Raw genomic sequence first — 15,936 nt, forward strand, 5'->3', positions numbered from 1 at the left:
TTGTCGCGACTAGTTTTGGATGAAATGCAATTTTCTATTGAACATCATGTATCTTTTCAAAACTTACTTACTTAATTGGCCTAACGTCTTACGACAAGGCCTGCGCAGTATAATTTCTCCATCTATTTGGGCCCATGGCAGCTGGTCTCCAGTTCCGCGGGCACCCAGTGCTCGCCAGATATCGTTCCATCTAGAAATACTCACAGTAAGAGATACGCGGAAACTAAAGCCAACGATTTGGCATCAGTGTACAAAAACTGCCAGCACTTGCTACGGAGCAATATGCTGTAGCAGTGTGACTTGATTGTTTTCAATATGATCCGTTTCAGTTTTATTTACATCAATTTTGCACAATAGAGCGATATATCTTTCAGCTTAATCAGTGTAAAATGCATTGCATAACTTTATACATACTGTGTCCGAGTATAATATTTAAGGTGCGTGACAATAGCTTAAGTACATTTCATAACTATTTCAATACTTGTTAATTATACATTTCAGCAAACAGTATGGAGGACAACCCGTCTAATTAGCGTTTTGTACAGCGTGCACTTTGTACGGGGGCTAAGATTGTTCGACCGCATGTGTTTGTGGAGTCCGTAGTAGGCGCGAATTCCGCTGATAATACGCCTTTTAATCTCACGGCTGGTATTGTTGTCCTCTGTTATGACCCTACTAGCACGGTTGTTACAAAGTAGTTGTGGTAACCGAATTATGATTAATTTCAGTCGTAATCTGGTTGCTTCAACTAAATGGACCTAAAGTGTGCTTGGGGAGTGAGCCAAGGTATACAAACTCGTCGACAATGTTGAATAGCAGGCATCAAATCCCATCTCCTTGTCGAAGTCCCCTGCGAGATTCGAATGGGTCCGACAATCCACCCGAGATTCTCACACAGCACTGGATTCCATCCATCGTAGCCATGATAAGTCTAGTAAGCTTACCCGGAAAACCGTTTTCGTCCAAAGTGTTCCATAGCTCTTGTCGGTTTACGCTATCATATGCGGCTTTGAAATCGATGAACAGGTGGTGCGTGGGGACTCGGAATTTGCGGCACTTCTGGAGGATCTGCCGCAGGGTGAAGATTTGGTCCTTTGTAGACCGACGATATTTCTGCAGCGCCAGACGTAATTTTCGCTACATTATCATTTATTTCTTGTCCTAAAGGCAACGTTTTCTGTTAGTTGAAAGTAAATTATTTTTATCGATGAATTGTTATTGAGATTCATGTAAAATTCTTCACTTCTACGTGATTATGTATTGTTGGCTTGATCGCATCACTTCACTGCCGTGTGAATGCTGCGTACTAAAAGCAAAACGCCTGTAGCGCCACCTCATTATGTGGCGGTTTCAGGAAACATAGTAGATGCCCGGGGGTTGCTTCCCACTAATCTATTGGCTAGTGGCGATAGTCGATGAAAGATGACTTGGGACAGCACTTTGTAGGCGGCATTCAGCATAGTCCAGCTTCCTTTCTTGTAGATAGGGATGATAACCCCGTCTTTCCACTCCTCCGGTAGTCGTTCCACAGACTAACAGACGTAACACTTCGAACAAATTTTCTAACAAAACATCGTTTCATTGACACCCCTAAAACTTGAAAAAAAACACTAGCATCACCTGGCGCAGTCTTGGCGCTACGCAGAGTAGGTTGCTATAAATTTAGCAATGCTATAAATTTACTTGTATAATATTTGACATCAGCGCCAGGCGAGCGACGTTCTCGCGCAGCAACTGTTGTTTATGTCTTGGCTTAAGCGAAAATTTGAAATGATCGTTTTATTGACGATGGAATGATGCTTCAGTGTTACGTCTGTTAGTCTGTGGTCGTTCCTTATCCCAAATCTTGACAATCAGTTGATGCAGACAGCCGGCCAATTTTTCCGGGCCCATTTTAATAAGTTCCGCTCCAATGCCATCCTTTTTCGCTGCTTTGTTGTTCTTCAGCCGCTGAATGACTTCTTTAACTTCCCTTATCAATGGGGGTGGCACATCTTCGTTGCTTGCTACACCAATGTGGTCACTTCTTCCAGTATAATCAATATATATAGAATGCCAGTGTCGCTGCAGTGCGCGTGGTAAACATCACACATGTTCAGATAATGTATTTACATTATATATGCAAATGTGTGTGTGCCTGATATTCATCAAAAGGGGAATCTCATTGTCAAACTTTGACAACCAGTTTAAAATTTCGATTATGGCTGCCAAGTAATGTGATTGGAAACTTCGCTTGCTTCAAATTTCGGGGTTCGGGCGCAGTTGTGGGATTCTATTCATCCGGACGAAAAGAAAAAGAACGTTTGAAACCATTTCACTGGCATAAAAACACAGCGGAGAACGCACTGATGACAGCACCAACCAGCGCACAGATAAAGAACAAATAAATAACAATGAGCAACTTTGACAACGAAGTTCCCGATTCACAGACTTGATACAGATTGTTAGCATCTTGTTTACCACAATGAGTCCTATAGAAAAACAGCGACACTGGCATTCTATATATATTGATTCTACTCTTCCTCCGCTATCGTGGTCCGCCTGCACGCCATTCAGGTGTTCATCGTAGTGTTGTTTCCACCTTTCGATCACCGCACGGTCGTCCGTCAAGATACCTCCATCTTTATCTCTGCACATTTCGGCACGCGGTACAAAACCTTTGCAAGATCCGTTGAGTCTCTGATTGAACTTCCATGTGTCGTGAAAGCTGTTCGAGTTCTTCGCACTCCTTCTCCGCTTCGGCGGTGGCGCTTCTTCTCCTTGAAGAGTCGGGTTTGCTGCCTCCGCTTCTGTATGTATTGCTCCATATTCTGACGGGAGTTTTTCAAAAGGCGTATTTAAAAATCAGATTTAAAACAGTGCTTGCTCTACATTTATATGTTATTTGATCAAAATGCCGTGAAAGGAAAAGTTTTTTCAGACAAAAAGTACAATGAAAGAAAAAACTTTGCAAAATCATGATAAAAATTATAAAATGTAAATTTGCTCAAAACATGTCCCCACCGATTTGCCTTATTTTTTGAAAGATAGTTTAAATTATGCTATAAAATTTGATGATAAGCATGGATACTTTTTTTGATTTGTGCTTTAAATGTTTAAAATTAAACAAATTTTTGGAAAATGTCCAAATGTCACATTTTTTGTAAAACTGAAACGAAATTAAATTTTACGCATCATTTTGAACATATTTTCTTTCATAATTTTTTTTCACAGATCCAGCCATTCTCAAATTATTGCAAATTTAAAATAAAAAATAATGCTCCACGTGTCGAGACGTGTAATCGACTTTTAAATTCAAGCCAAATTTAGACTAATTGTCCCTAATATTCAGATTGAAAGTGAACTCGCCTAATATGAACGAAGTGTCTTTTATATTAGCTTTTATAGTTCACGGTCCTAGTGAACGCTTAACTAACTTACGCCGCAATTGGCCTTGCCAGCGTTGCTGATATTGTTCAGGGTTTTGCGTGAGAAAAAAAGAAAGGGAAGTTGCTTTTGTCAACACTCCCGCGTTGACAGTTCGCCTATAAGTGCGTGCAGCCTACGAAATCTCTTTCAACGCTGGCAAGGCCAATTAACAAACGAATCATTGCTGTATTGACTTTGGTGCTGGTATTCAAGAGTAGTTAATTTGCTTTATAGGTAATTGTGCTTTGCAGCTGTACGTGAATTAATCCAGATGGAACTTGGCAAAGTATAACTAATGTTCAGGTGGCACAGAAGCAACATTGAGCAACAAAACAACCAGTAACATGCCGACATGTTGCATTCCACTTGTTGTCGAAAAATTGTTCAGTTTAAACGTCCTTTAGACTTAGAGTGACTATATATATAGTCACTTTATGTAGACTGTGGTCTGTCCAGTAAGGTGCAAAGCGAGATACCTAAATTTACCTTCCTTATTTTCAGCACTCACTAAAGTCAAAGTCAACGACCTACCCCTTGGCGTAACATATTTTCGATATTTTTTTACCCCTCTTTTTGCTCGGCGCTCATGTGCGGTGGAAACAAACGTCAAAAACCACGTCAACAAAACCTTCTGTCAGTGATGTGATGTGAATGGCATTAATCCACTGAAAACCAACAGCATCGGGCAGCGTTATATGTAAACATAAGCACATATTTCCTTTATTTTAGCCAACTTTTCCTAATTTTTCGCGTCCCAATGATTAAACAACCTGTACTGGCAGAGCTGCAATACTTTGTGAGCAGTGTTTCACTGCTATACAAAGGAATTCCGCTGAAAGATCCGACTGCCCTTGTTAAGTGTAGCTTGCACCTCTTAGAGGATCTTCCATCGACGCGGGATGCTGTGTTCGAGTATTTTTCCTTGGTATTCAATGGAGCGGTGAAGGCATATCTTATCAATGTGGAGGTACGTTTTATCAATAAAAAAACTAATCCAAATTAAAAGCAACTATATTGCTTTTTCTAGAAAAACAACGCAGACGGATCACAGGAGGATGACGCGGTGCAAGAGATTCATGAAGCACTAGAGCGGTTGGTCACGACAGGACCACCGGCATGGTCGCCACTCATATCCTCTTGGTGTCTACGGCTGTTGGGGGAAATATGCGACAAAAACAGTCGCCGTCGTCCGCTGGATATTCGCATGTCGTGCAATCTGTGGCTTGGTTGTAATGCTATTCGCTGTCTGATAGGCCTGACTGCGCTATGTTTTAGCAAGTTAGACGACAAAGAGGTGGATGCGTGCATCAGCGGACTTCTGAACACGTTCGCCCAATATTCACCGTACTTTGACTGGGTGGTGGCACGTTTGGGCGGATGTTTTCCTTCCCGCGTAATCTCCAAGATGCTGTTCTGCGGACTGAAACGATTCACCGGCGAGTACGATCAGGTCGATTCCGAGGTAGAAGTACTCAGCTATCTGGCAGCGACCAACGAAAATGACTTGCGTACCGCTCTCAAGGAAATTATCGAGCGGGAAACTAACAATAAACTAACTGTGCCGTATTTACTGCACCTTTCAAAGAACTCCGAAGTGCTAGCTCAGGCGCTAGTAATGGTATTTTTGGAAAATTGTAAGTAGCTGATACGGAGAATAGCTCATGGGAAACTTTAACTTTTGTTTTCTTCCAGATACCGATAACCACTTGCACTTAATCAAAGTTCAATCGAAATTCTGGCCCGCTAACTATAGCACCGTGAACGTAATCCACATCGTTACCAACCTACTGCTGAAAGTAAAAAAATCCTCGATCCAAGTATTGCTAACATTACCTCGAATTGCGGAGAAATACCCCTGGTGTCAGGAGCTATTGGAGATGCTGTTCGTTGAGCTGGAGTCGCTCGTGCTGGAGAAACGCTCTTGTCCGCTGCTGGAGGACGCTGTGAAAGATACCTCAAAAGAATTATTGTGGCGTACCTGTCTTAGTGAATGTCCGCTAGCGCAGCAAAGTGCCGTTCGATTGATACTGCTTGCCAGCCTTAAATCGTCCTACTTCCTGCAGCAATCTATCGCACAGATGCTAGCGGCGTCTTCCGGTAGTGTGTCAGCATCCGCCAGTAAGCCCCACCTCAATGCGCTGGCTCGTCTGCTTGGTGGTCCACACGGTTCGGCCGAATTGCCTAAGATGAAGCCCGGATTTGAGATTGCGGTGGATCGAATACTGCTCCATCCAACCGGTCGAAACCAGAACAACTACAACACTCTACGCAATTTGGTCGAAATTGTTAAGCTCGAGCGAGATTCGTTTAATGTACACCTGAAGAAGACGAACTGCGTTGCGGTTCTTCAGGACTTGTTGGGCAAATTGCTCTCCATCTGGGAGATACTGATGGGACAGGAGAAGAATGCTCTAATTCCGCCACAAAACCAAGACTCACTGCAAGGGGAAACTATGGTTAAGGTAATTTCTCTTCAAAATTTCTTTTCGGTAAAATACATACTTGTCTGTTTCAGACCGAGTCGAAACGTTTCAAAGGGAAAGGTGGTGGGACGGAATCGCAAGATACCGGAGAGTTCTCGGATCGTGATAATCGCTGTACTTCCACGCCCACTGTGTTCGCTCAGATTCATATGCTAGCCAAGTTAATTGACTGCATGGAGCTGCATTCAAAAGTCTACGTGTTCACTATGCCGGAGACGCTAAAGATGTCTCAGCTGACCGTGCGATACTTCTTTCTCTGTTTGGAACAGGCTCGATCGGGAGGTAATCTCTACGCAGCAGAGAACGATGCAAATCTACACCGGTGCTATCAGCTTTTGTCTCGACACTGTGCAACGCGGAAAGCTGCCCGAACAGCTGCTTTGCGCGACATTCTTGAGGGAGCCCTTTTTCTGTATGGCAACCTCTTTGGATCACAAACTGAAAGTGATTCTGTAGATTACAGCAAACCCGACGAGCTACTGATTAAGTTGAACCAAAAGCAAGGCATAGCAATGAACGCCTCTCGTTCGTCGGTTCTACATGCGGGAATAATAGGATTGGGTCCAAAACAGCCGGTAAAATCCGCAGAAGGTCCCGATGTGGAGATGCAGAACCGATTGATTAGTGCCATTGTTGCCTGCTGTCAGGATGCCGAGCATCAGAACACAATCGATGGCTACAGTTATCTGTCACTGCTACTGGTAGAGCTGGTTTCTCCGGATGTCATGTACAACGGACTACCCTGGCCGGATGAAGAATTCACAAAAGTAACCATGGAGCGCGATCTGCAGATCAGGAGAATGTTTCGAAACTGTCCGATTTTGTGGTCGATATTGGGCCTGATTGCCTGCTACCGGCCGGCGCTATGCTACAGTTCCGTGCTGTTGCGGGCGCTGTGCGCTTCCGCTCTCCACCAGTGGCGTTCGAAATCGGCTGAAACAATGAACGGTCAGAAGACGGAGCTGATGTACGTTAGCACCAAGCTGTTGGAGCTGATGGCGCTCGGACAACTGCTGCCACCGCCGCTCAGCTATTTGCACATCGTGCTGCCTCATCTGGACGCCGGCGAGGTAAGTTGGGACGTTTTTTTCTTCTTCTACTGTTCTTACGGTAAACCGTGAGAATTTAGCAAATTTCAATTTCCTGTGAGAATAGTCTACCAAATTTGATCACATTCATGGCAAAACTCACATATGTCACAAATCAATTGACTTCGAGTCTACACAAACTAGTAGTAGTAGTAGCTTTTCTTATTATGGGGTTTTCAGCCGTAGGCGGGTTCGCCCCTGAAGTATAAGGTTACATTTCATTTTAAATCTAAGTTATATATTATAGAATAAATTAGCATCTTTTAGGAGTTGGATCATTGTTGATTCTGTCACTGCGGTCGAACAATCTGAGCCCCCGTACAAAGTGCACATTGTACAAAACGCTAATTAGACCGGTTGTCCTCTACGGGCACGAAACGTGGACATTGCTAGAAGAGGACCTACGAGCATTCGGAGTTTTCGAACGGCGGGTGCTAAGAACCATCTTTGGCGGAGTGCAAGAGAACGGTGTATGGAGGCGAAGAATGAACCACGAGCTCGCGCGTCTCTACGGCGAACCAAGTATTCAGAAAGTGGTTAAAGCTGGACGGATACGTTGGGCAGGACATGTTGCTAGAATGCCGGACAACTATCCTGCAAAAATGGTTTTCGCATCAAATCCGGTAGGAACAAGACGAAGAGGGGCACAGCGAGCGAGATGGCAAGACCAGGTGGAGCGAGATCTGGCGAGCACTGGGTGCCCGCGAAACTGGAGATCAGTTGCCATGGACCGAAACAGATGGAGAAATTATACTGCGCAGGCCTTGTCATAAGACGTTAGGCCAATTAAGTAAGTAAGTGATTCTGTCACTGGATCGTTACTGAGCGCTTCTCTTAAGCTGCTTGGGATGTTATGGAATTGACGCGGCCATGGAATTCTGGACATTCGCAGGTGATATGTTCCATCGTTCGAGTCGTCCTACAGATGATACATTGTTTTCGAAAATCTCCGCCTCCACCTAGTTCATGTGTCACGCGGGTGTGACCTGTTCTCACTCTGGAGAGAACCACTCGTTCCCTGAAATTTTCTCGATCCACCCAGGCGTTGGATGTGTTTTTTTTATCTTTCGCAAGTTTAAGTTACAGTTCTGATTCCAAATTTCATCCCATCTGTATCGCGCCTCCTCATCGATGACTTTTCGGAAGTCAATGGCTGGTAATTCTCGGGTATACAAGATTCCCTGTCTCCCAAGTGCGGCTAACTTGTCGGCCTCTTCATTTCGGGGAATGCCGCTGTGCCCCGGAACCCACACAAATACGCTGCCAGGCCTAGCAAGTTTGAGTGTAGTTTGTATCCATGGATGATGTGCAGTGGGGGACTCCAGCGCCAGTATCACACTTAATGAGTCACTAAAGTCGGCGATTGGTCCTTCCGCTGGTGTGGCGGCTGCCACGAAGACTCCGGCGGCTTCTGCGGAAAAGACCGACGTGCGATCTCGTAACCTGAAAAATTGGTCGGCTCCACTTTCGTGGATACCGAATCCAACTTTACCGTCATCTTTAGAGCCATCGGTGTAACGACAAACGTAGTTGGAGTAGTTTCTTCGAATTAAGTCCGCCGCAGCTTGTCGGATGATTGCTGGATTTTGGTTCTTCCGAGATATATGAGTAAGAGATTTGTCTGTACGAGGAGGGTCGAGCCATCAGTCTCGGTCTCCGGTCCAGTGTAGACGTGCTACTGGAGGGAGTGCATGACCGGTGATCTTTATCAGGGATTCCGCCCCCTCAGCGAGAAGGTGAACCCCTCGAACACTAGTTGTCGATTTTTCGGCGTAACCCATTGCCTTTTTCTCGATCGCAGCGTGAACCAGTAGATCAAAAGGAATTGAGCCCAGTTCCGCGTGTACCGCTAGGTTGGGAGTAGATGGCAGGAGGTTGGAAATTATTCTGCGCGACGTATTGTATACTGGTGCCAGGATATCGATCAGCGTTTCCGAGGTGCTGCAGGTTATCTCTAGCCCGTACATCAATTTGGAATCAAAAATTGCCTTAGCCACTCTAAGTCTCACCTTTCGATTGCCTTTGACCCGCCGCCCTGATATTGCCTTCAGGATATTTAGCCTTGTTTGACAGCTTCTTTTTATTTTCACAAAATGGGGCTTGAAAGACAATTTGCTATCAAGCTCAACTCCCAGCACGCGCATCGTCTTACGGTATTTTATAGGCCTGTTATAAAGGATGATTGGTTTTGAGATTCCTCGGCAACCGCCTCTGCAATAATGGATCCAATTGATTTTTTCCTGGGCTAATCTAAACCCGGTTCGTGTGGCCCATCTTTCAACTGCTCGAACTGCTGCCTGGGTTTTCCTGCGAAGAGCTCGGGTGGTCCAATAGTGATTAGTAGCACGTCGTCTGCGTAAGCAAGTATATAGATATTTTTCGGAAGATCCTGGAAAACATTGTTCATGATGACCAGGAAAAGTGTTACGGCAAGTACTGACTCTTGAGGCACTCCTGTCTCCTCTGGGTGGATTGCGGATCTTGCGTTACCTACGATGACTTGTAAAGACCGTTCAGTAAGAAAGTTGCGGATGAAAAAAAGGATGTTGCCTGAGAAGCCCCAGTCGATCAGCTGTTTAAGTGCTAATGGTGTGTAGGCGCGGTTATATGCCTTTTCGATATCGATAGATACCAGTTCGGTCTGATGGTTGGATTCTTTGGCCTTTTTAAGAATCTCTCCCAGTGCGGCAAAGTACGTACCCGTACCGTGTCCAGCTCGGAAGGCATGCTGTCTGTAATCAAGGAGGCAGTTATGTCGTAGGAAATGGTTCAAACGTCGGTTCACCATTCGTTCCATGAATTTGCATAAGCAGCTTGTCAACGAAATCGGTCTGTATCCAGCGTGTTCAGCGTTTAAACCGTTCTGCTTGGTGATTGGTACAATCAGGCTATGTCGCCAGCTCGACGGGAAAGTATTGAGGGTCCATTCACAGTTTATTAATTTTAGCGTACATTCCTTGCCAGTTGTTGGTAGATTCTTTACCATGGTGTGATTACCACCACAGTTTCCGCAAATTGCCGCAGTTACCTGACATCTAACACGTGTGTGTCCAAACGTCCAACAACGATAGCAAAACATTGGAGATGGATGAAAAGGTCTCGTGTTGACTCTTAGGTAGTCGAAATCGACGTGGCTGGGAGAGGCAGCATCTTTGAACGTTAAAAGCATTGCTGGGGTATTTACCACGCGGTCGCCCTCTTTTCTGGTAAATCGTCTAATTCCGATCACTTCTTGATTTGCTAGGGATGATAGCAATTCCAGGTCTGACATGTCGATTACGTCGGGACATGAGACCACGCATTTACTTGAGTTGAGTGTAGGATGGGGTACAATACGAATAGCAGTTTTGTCAATTAATTCGGTCATAGCTAATAGCTTTGTCGCGTGGCTTTCATTGCGGACCTTTAACGTGTAAAACTCTCCGCGATTTTCAGGAAAAACTGCCGAAATTTTTTCACCGGTGCAAAGCTCGACCGATGTACGCATAGTGAATGGGTTCCTGGGTAATCGTCCGTCAACCGCCTCCATTCGCAAAACCGTCAGTTCCCCATATTCGCCGTTAGAGTCCATCCAAGCAAGTATCGTTCTCCTGGCTGGAGTTCCTTTAACCGTTCCACCTTTGAACCGAGGGCCGATCCCATCCGGGTTTGGATCTGGTTCGTCGATGTCAAAGAGAACCGGTCTTGAGGCTGCTAAAGCTTGACGCACAGTCCTGATCCCACTTGTGTAACACGCGGAATTTTAATCTAAATAAACGAAGAGACCGGCGAGCACGCAAAATTCCCGATAAACGCGATAACCGGCGGTGACGATATGAGAACCGAAGTTGCAAAAAACCACGTGCTTCTGAAAAAAAACAAAGGTGTAGCTGTTCACACGCAAGAATAATAGCCGAGATCTATTGGACAATAGCCGATGCTGTAACAAAAGCGCCCGAGAGATTATCCGTAGGCTAGCGGAGCTCACTAAAGCGAACCGTATCCTCCGACAGTTCAACCCGAACTGACTACACAAACTCATTTTTCAATGTTCAGTGTCGAAGCCCATTTTTTGATAGCCAACTGCAGGTAGTTTTTGCCACGGTCTCTACGGATTATCATCCTTTTCGTAAGTCGCAACGACAGTCTTTTGTTAACGTTTTATCGTCACATCACTGCTGCGCTGCGCGTAAGAATTTCAAGGTTATGATTATCAAAGTAGACCTAGATGGCGGTTTGTCCATTACGAACTTTTTTTATCCTAGCTACACACGCATATGAGTTAAAAATTATTTTTGAGTCTTATAAAAATTATGATACCTACTGTTATATACTGTTATATATGTATATATACTGTTATATGTTAAAAAAACGACAGCAAAACTACCATCCAACCTAGCAATAAAATCGTGCGCATTCTCATTCGCAGATCGTCTACGTCCTGAAGGAGTGCATCTGGAACTACATGAAGGATCACGTCCCATCGCCGGTTCTGTTCGTGTGTGATCCAACCGGTTTTCACTGGCGCGATCCGCAAACATCTCGACCCCCGCCGCAGTACACCAACCCGCTAAGACACACAATGCAACGCAAGTTGGATCGACTAGGCCATTTGTACCAGCAGATGTTCTTTGGACCCGAACTGCGTGACCCGAGCCTGTTGAACCCACCACAACCACCGGTAGTTATGGTGAATGGGCTTGGTGGACCGCAGCAACCTCCGGCGGCGAATGGGAACGGCTTGCCCGCGGGTTCGCTATCGGCACCAAACGGCAATGGACACCTTGGTATTAACAGCATGGCCCCTACCGGTGGTCCCGTAATAATGGGACCCGTCGTTACGATTGATTAGAACAAAAAACTGTGAGTACGGAAATATGCTGTTGTAGGACTGTAAATATGCGTGCGGTCAAACTTGCGAACTCTTATGGACAAAAAACAGATGCTAGTTAAAGTATTATAGATCGTTGCTTAATCGTGGGCCGAAATTTTCCAACATTGACAATGGAATGAAAAAGTTATAGATTTTGAACTTTGTTTTTCAATTTCTTTAATGTATCTTTAAATTCACTTTTTTTGTTCTGTTAGAAAACATGCTGATCCTCTTATTTTGTTTTTCTTTTTCAATATATTAGATTTGCTTTTTCTACTATGTAGTGTATGCCAAGGCTGGCGCTTCTCTCTTTTCCTATTTACAATGTTCGTTTTACGCTCCAGAATGTACTACGGATGTGAACTTTTATATTATATTAAATGTCTTAGTGGCAAGGAAGACGGTTGTTTTGAAATGATATTCTGTCTACTTTTGGGTATGCTCGTGAGATAATTTCATTTAATTTTTTTTGTTTACTACTCTCCTAACATGCCTTTTTCATGCTATCGTGTGCAAAATGATGACTAGTAGTTCAATTAATTGGCCGTCGATTAATTGCATGCTCAGCTGCGCCTAAAACAGGTTCTGCGGTGGGTAATGGAATAGACGAGTGCCGCTCATTTTGAAGTTAATTTTTCATCACTTGACCGATTTGTTTTACCGCCAGCACTCTTCAAAGCAGCATGCAACATTGTAAAAAAAAATAGTTCCGCCTGGACAAGCGGCTGATCAGGCAAACTGAGAGGCATAATACTTCTTTTAATCATTCTACCTACAAAAATTTGACTTATTTACAAGACACGAAGGAACGTTAAAAAGTTGAAGGCTTAAAAAAGGAATCCGCGTTCGATTAAAACACCTTCTTCTTTCAAATCTTTTTTCGACGGCTGACCTAGCTACAACAAGGCATCGTTTGTTTACATTCCAATATTCCTTTACAAAAAAACAAAACAAAACAAAACCTATCCGCAACAATCGGTTGTCAATACACAAAAATAATAGTGCTAAGTCCGAAAATTAAAAAATTGCGTTTGTTTTTGCTGTTTTTCCTTTGCTCTTTCACTATTCTAAAACAAAAATTTCCTACCCGCTAGGGAACTTCAAATGGCATCAAGATAGGCTGCTGAACTCGCAAGCGACAATAGAGCTCTTTACGATTGTCGGCAGTGGGGCCACTTTTTCCACGATATGCAGGACACAGGCTTCCGCGAGCGGGTTCGCTTGCTAGACCCAGAATCGCCCGCCGTGGTGGTCGCTGCATGACGCGAACTAACTTTCGGGGACCGGCTGGAATTGCGCAGTTTCCCTTGCTGTCGCCCGCTGTCCGCATCACCAGCGCCTTCACCGGAGAAGCTGGCATTGGCACTGCTATTGTTTTGATATTGCTGCTGTTGGGGCAGATTTAATTGATGCGACTGACGATCGTGATGGTGGCGATTGTGGGGGTGATGATGCTGGTCTGTGTTGTGGAAATTTTCTTGTTGTTCCTGGCGAGCTATCTCTTCTGTAAGTGAAGAACCGGAAAGCATCCTGAGAGTTAATGGTCTCTGCGCGAGCTCTTACGACTGGTTTGGTTAGTGGGTCAGTAGGGGATAAATAACTCGACCGAAAAGTAGTAGTAGTCAAACAACTCAGTTACAAGGCATTGCTAGCTGAGGATCACAAGTAAAAACTCACCGTTGAGATCATGCTCCGTGAAGTACACGTTGCCCATATCCCGGTCCGTCTCGTAATGATGAGCTTCTAGATAAGGCAAAACAGTGGAACGTCGGATGGAATCTCCCTTGAGAGGAGGCACCGGAACGGTAGGGTCAACAGCAACCGGGACACATTTGAACCATCTGAAAAATTAAAGTCAAGACGGTACTGTTCAGTCTCAAACGTTCGAAGTCAAAGGACAGTTAGTGGAAACTCACTCATGTTGTCTAATTTGCTGCAAACTAAACCGCTTTGGAGGATCCGCTTGAAGAATGTTAGTCAACAAATCTGCTAACCTTTCCTCCAACCACTCGGGTGCAACCCACTGGCATCGTCCTATATTTTCTAATAATTTGTATATATTATCACCTTCATATGGGTACAATCCCGTTGTTATGTTATAACTGTAACGAGAGAAACCATATCAGTTTCGATAATGCTCACGCTACTAAGAGACCAAACTAACAGCGTAACTCCCGTGCTCCAGATGTCCACCTTGAAACCGGAAAAAACTTCGTGTCCGTTGGCGATCTCGGGTGGCTGGAAAGCGGGTGAACCTTGTCCCGTGGTGCAATCATCATTCGGAGCGAAAACGTCTAGTGCCTGTAACAGAAAAGCAAACAAGTGAGCAAACATCAAAAGAAAAAAAAACAATTATTAAAACCACCAACCTCTGCCACGCCGAAATCCGAAATTTTGAGCGTGTGGTCCAATGTCAGTAACAAATTACCCGGTTTGATGTCCTTGTGAACAATTCCCATCCCGTGCAGATATTCCAGCCCATCCAGTAATTGTACGAAATAACCGTGCGCCTGATGCATCGGCAACATTTTCTCCGGTGCTGAATCTAACATCTCCTGCAATCCCCCGACGCAGTACTCCATTATCAAATACATCTTTTGTTTTTCCTCGTTGTACAGTACGTCCAGTAGCTCAATCACATTATTATGGCGCAGCTTCCTCAGCAGGTTGATCTCGCTTCGAACATTCTGTTCTCCGTTTGGAATTCGTCGCAACTTTCGTTTAGTGAGAATCTACGAAAACAAAAGCTATAAGCCATAATATTTATAACCTATAAAAAGTGGCAAAAGCGTGCCAAAAAGAATTTAATGTACTTGGAATGCATAACTATTCCGTTTGTAATTGCTGCACCGATTACGCAACATGTAAGAAAACCGGAAACGAGCAAAAAAGTCTCATAACCCACCTTGACCGCCCGTCTGCTGAGCGTCTCCGAATCCAGCACTTCCTTCACCTTACCATAACTGCCCTCGCCCAGTACGTCCCCCATCACGTACTTGCCCACTAGTTTGCACTTTTTCCGCTTGGCCTGATAAATTATATCTGCACTGTCCACCCTGTTGAACACAATGTTTGCCGGATCGATCGATAGTGCCAGATCGAGCCGCTCGATTTCGTCGTCGTCGTTAATCCACTGAACGGCCGACTTACGGCTGTCAACTGTTTGATATACCTCCTCCAAGTTATAACCGACCGCCTCTGGCAAGTTTTCCGGATTACCATTGTTGTTTCCGATTTCCTCCTCGGATGGAGGCGGATCATCGCCTGCATACGCATACCGACCGGGATCTTCGTTATCCTCATTCGGATCGCTGGAAGCCACACGCGCCGTACGGTCATTATCCTGCTGGTGCTTCTGTTCTGCATACTGGCGTTTTCCACCCGTATGCGTTGAACTGGAAGACGGCGTATTATAACACATTTCCGCAGCTAACACTGAATCGACAGCTTCCATCCTTACAAAAATGCCGAAAGTTTGCAGATATCCCCACGCAAGGACAAGGACAGTTGCAATTTCAGCTTGTGCTAATCATTAGAACAAATACGGTGCGAAACACTTCTACACACAATAGCAAGGGCGCGATCTAATATGTATCCAATCCCATAGTTTCGTTCGAAGGAAGAAAATTGATTTTTAACTATTTTCATACGCCGGAAAATACCTTGTATTTCAAATATGTTTGCACAAGAATTTTATAGTTTGCTTTTCCACTTGTAATTTGCACAACCTCTAATCTTCACTGGTCTCTGGTCAATCAAAAAACTGATTTAACTTCGATGTTGAATATTATTCGACCCGGTTGACATTTGATTGAATGGTGGTTTTCTTCGTTTGTTTTCTGTTCTTTCATTCGTTTGACGTTTAAAGGATTACTGTTTTTGTGTTGCTGCCAGCATGCGATGCTGAAAAAGCGCCCCTTTGGAAACGTATGTGCACAGCAAACGAGGGGTGAATAAATATTGCAATACGCTTTTCACAGAAAATCATGAAACATTACTATTTTGCGTTTGCCAGAAGAGTTTTTTTCTTGTTTCTGAATTATGTAAAAAGATCAGCGCTTAACGACGGCACATGACCGGTTCTTAATTCTTGGGCCATAACTCA

General features: G+C 44.4%; 2 protein-coding genes across 2 annotated transcripts; one reads left to right on the forward strand and one right to left on the reverse strand.

Moving 5' to 3' along the window:
- Window positions 1-4,133: 4,133 nt before the first annotated feature.
- Window positions 4,134-11,898, forward strand: LOC128738965 (integrator complex subunit 5). The gene is made up of 5 exons (XM_053834477.1): window positions 4,134-4,375; window positions 4,436-5,042; window positions 5,101-5,870; window positions 5,924-6,961; window positions 11,388-11,898. The coding sequence occupies exons 1-5, from the start codon at window positions 4,166-4,168 to the stop codon at window positions 11,808-11,810; spliced, it is 3,048 nt and encodes a 1,015-aa protein (XP_053690452.1). The 5' UTR covers window positions 4,134-4,165; the 3' UTR covers window positions 11,811-11,898.
- A 152-nt stretch (window positions 11,899-12,050) lies between these two features.
- On the reverse strand, window positions 12,051-15,600 carry LOC128736866 (serine/threonine-protein kinase stk11). The gene is made up of 6 exons (XM_053831368.1): window positions 14,737-15,600; window positions 14,201-14,563; window positions 13,996-14,132; window positions 13,748-13,933; window positions 13,509-13,672; window positions 12,051-13,335 (listed from the first exon to the last, which is right to left on the reverse strand). The coding sequence occupies exons 1-6, from the start codon at window positions 15,283-15,285 to the stop codon at window positions 12,983-12,985; spliced, it is 1,752 nt and encodes a 583-aa protein (XP_053687343.1). The 5' UTR covers window positions 15,286-15,600; the 3' UTR covers window positions 12,051-12,982.
- Between the last annotated feature and the right edge of the window lie 336 nt (window positions 15,601-15,936).

The sequence above is a fragment of the Sabethes cyaneus genome, chromosome 1 (genome assembly GCF_943734655.1).
Source record: "Sabethes cyaneus chromosome 1, idSabCyanKW18_F2, whole genome shotgun sequence".
Classification (NCBI taxonomy): Eukaryota; Metazoa; Arthropoda; class Insecta; order Diptera; family Culicidae; genus Sabethes; species Sabethes cyaneus.